The sequence below is a fragment of the Triticum urartu genome, chromosome 3, assembly GCF_003073215.2.
Source record: "Triticum urartu cultivar G1812 chromosome 3, Tu2.1, whole genome shotgun sequence".
In the NCBI taxonomy this organism is placed as follows: Eukaryota; Viridiplantae; Streptophyta; class Magnoliopsida; order Poales; family Poaceae; genus Triticum; species Triticum urartu.
Genome location: NC_053024.1, coordinates 690,933,049 through 690,938,282, shown reverse-complemented (window position 1 = coordinate 690,938,282; position 5,234 = coordinate 690,933,049). Strand labels below are relative to the sequence as shown.

Genomic DNA, 5,234 nt, shown 5'->3' with positions numbered 1-5,234 from the left:
CATCTTCCAAATTGTAAATATGTAAATAAATAAATATATCAATACTTTCATTTGGCCAATCATTCTTGTCATTTTGATTGATTAAGATACATCAATATTCCACTGTATCATTGATTAGCACAAAGTAACAAAAAATGGCATATATCGAGCTTATATGAGCTTATCAGAGGTTGCATCTTGTAATCATCTTTCAGCTACACAAGTCAAGGTTCTATTCCATCGATCAAGATATATAGACTTCCTATCAGCTTTTGAAGCCCTAGTAGACATAACACAGAATGCAAGCTAGCCACATCAAGCATTTGAAAACCTTGGATGGATGGGGACTAAAGATTGCCAATAGAGCATCCAAAAAAAGCTCACAGATTAATCTCTTCAGTATTTATTACCTACGTGATGTATCCAAGTCAACAAGCACTAACTAAGGAGCTAATTATTTTATGCCTCCACTCAGACTTTGCTAACCAATAGCTCTTTCCAAACCAATAGCGGAGCTGATGGCACACTGTCAAAGCTTCTTATAATCAATGGATGGCTACTGCATGCAGCGGCACGTAAGCGCTCAAGTCGATTCGATTACATCGGTGGAGTCGTCGTTTACTTTGATTCCAGCTCTTGCTTGCCATCGGGCAGACAATGGCGACAACTTGTTAACCCGGCCCAAGGGGATCGGTCGACCGATCAAGCAAGTTGCATGTTCATGGTAAAATCAACGCTTATCCAAGCCCACTTGATCATCCATCGTCCAGCCAATCAGTTCTTTATGAATGCATGGTTACTTGACTGTAGGATAATCACAACTAGTAGCTATGCTTATGCGTGGTTCTTTGCAATTTTTGCCCTACGTGACATGAACGTAAAAAACATAATAAGTAGATGATCCATGGTGCTGGCAAAAACATGGTTTGGAATTTTCCTGTCTGCTATGGCGGCCGCGGATATACATGCCGAAGTCAATTACGAGAACTTCGAGGCCGCCCCTGTACCGTCAACTACTGGAGCTAGCTGTATTCATCACTGGATGCTTGCATGTGTGTGTTGAACCCAACGGATGCCAATGGAAGAAAGCATCCAAAGAAAATATCGCACACGGTAATATCTCCGGTCTTCATCGCCTGCATGGTGTGTATCCAAGTCTTGCAGCACCAATTAATGCGCTAAATATTTAAGCATCCACTTGACATTGTCAACAAGTCCCACCCCACCAATATGGTCGCAAGCACTATAAATACGCATACAATCTGTCACTTAGAACCCATCATCTTGCAGGAGTACACTGCGATAGAAGGCACACACACAATGGTAGGCACAAAATTATTAGCTCTTGGTTTTGTTGTCCTGTTGAGCATTGGATTGGCCAATGCTGCAAGGGTGGCTAGGTACTCCAGTGCCTCTGGAGTAGGAACGGGAGGAGGAGAGGGTGAGGGGTCTCAGGGTGGTGCTGGCTTCGGTTCTGGGAGTGGAACTGGGTCAGGCGTGAGCTCTAGTAGTGGTGCACATGCAAGCGGTGGAGGAGGAGGCGGAGGTGGCGGTGGTAGCCAATATGGTGGAGCTGGATCTGGTAGCGGCAGTGGCTCGGGCTCGGGTTCTAGTCAATATAGTCAAGGATCTTCCTATCCTTATGGTGGTAGCTATGGTGGATATACTAGTGCCGGTGGTACCGGTGGCGGCGGCGGTGGAGGGCAAGCTAGTGGTTACCATGGATCTAGTGCATATGGGGCTGGTAGTGGCACTGGTTCTGGCTCAGCTACTGCTAATAACAATTGGTATGGACAAGGTAGTACAAATGCATATGCTGGTGGAAACGGTGTTGGCAATGGCGGTGGAACAAATGGTGGAAGTGGTGGAGGCCGAGGTGCTGGATCTGGGTATGGCGATGCCTACCCGTAGTTTCCGTTACGTGAGGAATCTAAAAGTATGGAGCCCAATCTGGTGTGTCAAATAGATGTCTTCAAACTTTTCCATTTATTTGTTATGGTCTTGCATATTATCAAATAAGGGTTTCATTGTTATGGTAAACAATGGTGTAGTGTTTGTGATATATACCGAGAATGTAACATGTCAATGTATCACTATGTACATATGTATCAAGTAATCAGCGTTTGTGCCAACTGACTTGAAATGAGAACTGTGTGTGCCATATGGGTTAGTAACATAAGGTGCTCTTTTATGGTTAACTACTAACAAACATCAATTTAGTTATCCATGCCATGTCACAAGATGGGGGAGGTTCACCCAGCACATAACCACATCGACCACTTCTGTTTTGCATACCTCTTCTTTCTCTCACCTGAAGTTCCTCCTCTCAATTAATGAAAAGAGAAAAAAAATCATAGCCTCATATGTTGTCTACCTTTAAGGAGTTTCAAGGCTCTGAAGCACTATCTCAAAACCACACCACCATATCCATCACATCCACGCTCGCAGACACTCTCATACATTCCCTCAGTGGGGCCTTGGTCCTTGCAAGCGCTAAGTGGCTGCCACCATCATGACTTGGTGCCCTGAAATTCCATTAATTCATGGAAACTGTCGAGGGTGTCCTTCGCAACCACTAGCCATGAATGGCAGGGAGGTCCACGATGTTATTATCATAGTTATTCGTTTTATTTCTTTTCCATTTGTTGTAGGCTCCAGTTGTTAGATTAGAAAGTTAGCTTTAGAACTTTGAAAGTTCATTTTCATCTATCATTATGGTAGAAATTGCTACTACAAAGTTTTTTTTAGATTTTTTATGGCAGTTTGACAGATTTTTTATTGTCATTAATGGGCTCAGATTTCTGGAAGTTCCTTTTGTAGGGTAAAAGCCATTACTTGTGGGCTTTTATTTTTTTGAAAGTTTATTAGAACTTTGATAGTTGTGGGTATGCTTAGACTTTTTGAAATTCATTTTTATTTAAATATGAAGTGGGTTCGCCAACCTCCAATCTGTTGAAAATATCTGAAAGCTCATCGTAATTTTTAGTGAAGGTTGTTTCGTTGGTAATTTGAAATGTGAAGCTTAATTGGCATTAAAAGAGACATATAATGTATCTTACTCTGGATATATTAAATTGATGCAATTTTACTTTTATTTCTCTCACAAACACATGTTAAATTGATGTTCCCTTTGTTAGATAAAACAAGTTAAGATACATCCATGGGTATATATAAGTCAATGTTAATTACAAAAACTTCAGAGGTCGTGGTAGGAACTAGGGTTCTATCGGGTCTAGGCATGAGGTTGTAGGGGAAGGAGGGAGCTGGACGTGGATGAACACGCGGCCGCCGGCGGCTGGGTGCCGTCATGCGCGAGTGAGGAGGCGGCGGCGTTGGCAGGAAGCGGCTAGGGTTTAGGGTTCCGGCTCCTCAAGGAGCCGGGCAATAGAATTGTCTTATTGCTTGATTTTCCAAAAGAGTCTTTACAGTTGTTTATATAATCACGATGCTAATAAAAATAAGATAAATTTTGGGCTAAGCCCCTAACTAAACGCGCCCAATGGGCCTCCTCCGGGTATAAGTTATCCCGGTCATAACATCTCTCCCCGCCTGCGCAAACAGCTCGTCCCCGAGCTGGAAGTCTGGGTAGTGTTGGCGGAACTCGTCGCATTGCTCCCAAGTGGCCTCCTCCTCCGGAAGGCCGTCCCACTGGATCAACAAGTGCTACACCCCGCGACGTAGCGGGGCCTGCAACACCTTCGCTGGTCCGGGAAGGAGGCGCCCGTCAGGGGTAGGAGGTAGCGCGGGCGTGGCTGCCGGTGGCTCCCCACGGAAGGGCTTCAGCAGTCCCACATGGATGATGTCGTGGATGTGAGCATCGGCCGGAAGCTGAAGGCGGTAGGCCACCTTCGCAATGCGCTCCGGCACGAAAAATGGCCTGGCATAGCGAGGGACCAGCTTGCGCTTCGCGCGCGGGTCAAGGGACTGCGTAGAACGGTGAAGAAGGCACAGCCACACCCAGTCGCCCACCGCGAACTCCGCCTCGCGGTAGTGGCCGTCGTAGTAGTGCTTGGCCAGCTGCTGGGCCTGAATGAGGCATTGCCGCACCTCTGCAAGCATCTCATCGCGGCTGCGAAGAAGGTCGCCCGCCGCCTCCGCTCGAGCCGTCTCCGGGTCAACCGGCAGGATGGGCGGGGGCGATCGGCCGTAGACCACCTCGAATGGTGTGGCACTCAGGGCAGAGTGATAAGAGGTGTTGTAGCAGTACTCCGCCCATGCAAGCTAGTCCACCCAAGCGCGAGGACGGTCACCTGTGACACAACGCAAATACATGGCAATCACCTTGTTGACCACCTCGGATTGGCCGTCCGTCTGAGGATGGAAGGCCGTGCTCAGGTGAAGCTTCACACCCGCCATCCGGAAGAGACCGCGCCAGACATGCCCCGTGAACACAGGGTCCCGGTTGCTGACAATCAAAGAGGGAAACCCGTGGAGGCGGACAATGCTGTCGAAGAAGGCACGGGCCACGGATGTGGCAGTGTAGGGATGCCCGAGCACGATGAAGTGCGCGCACTTGGAGAAGCGGTCGACCACCATGAAGATGACGAAATTGCCGCCCACCTTGGGGAGGCCCTCGATGCAGTCCATGGAGATATTAGCCCAGACCTGAGAGGGCACCTCCAAGGGCTGTAGCAGACCAGCCGGCCGCATTGTCTCCGTCTTGTTGCGCTGGCACGTCACACAAGACCGCACCCAGTCCCGGACCAGGGCCCGATCACCGGGGATGTAGAAGTCGGCGCGGAGACAGTGGAGGGTCTTCTACACATCCTCGTGGTCGGCCGAGTGTGCCAGCAGCAGAACCTAGTGACGGAGGTCACCGTGGTCCGGGACGAACAGACGGCGCCCATGCAGGAGCAAGCCATCCATTAGGCGCCATGGCTCCTCCAGGTCTCCGTCATCTAGGCGTTGCCGAAGGAGCTGAGCATCCGGCGCGACCGCGGTGGCCCTGCGGATGTCAACAAAGAGGGCAAAGGAGGGCCCGGAGCGGATGTAGAGCGCCGCCCCATCGGAGTCGCCGACGGCTGCGTCGTGGTAGGTGTGGCGGCGGGACAAGGCGTCGGCCACAGTGTTAAGGCGGTCCGGACGATACTCGATGGTGAAGTCGAAGCCAAAGAGCTTGTTGATCCACTGGTGCTCCGGCACGGTAGACAGCCTCTGGTCCAATAAGAACTTGAGGCTGTAGTGATCCGTGCGAATCCGGAACGACTGGCCCCAAAGATAGGGCCGCCAATGGCGCACGACCTGCACCAAGCCAA

At 49.4% G+C, this 5,234-nt stretch overlaps 1 protein-coding gene across 1 annotated transcript; it reads left to right on the top strand.

Annotated features, from left to right (window-relative positions):
• Positions 1–1,266: 1,266 nt before the first annotated feature.
• Positions 1,267–2,111, top strand: LOC125549192 (putative glycine-rich cell wall structural protein 1). The gene has a single exon (XM_048712660.1). The coding sequence runs from the start codon at positions 1,300–1,302 to the stop codon at positions 1,888–1,890; it is 591 nt and encodes a 196-aa protein (XP_048568617.1). The 5' UTR covers positions 1,267–1,299; the 3' UTR covers positions 1,891–2,111.
• Positions 2,112–5,234: the final 3,123 nt, after the last annotated feature.

Bases quoted from the DNA above. Each gene is read 5' to 3' on its own strand.
- LOC125549192 (XM_048712660.1), top strand. From the start codon at position 1,300: ATGGTAGGCACAAAATTATTAGCTCTTGGTTTTGTTGTCCTGTTGAGC.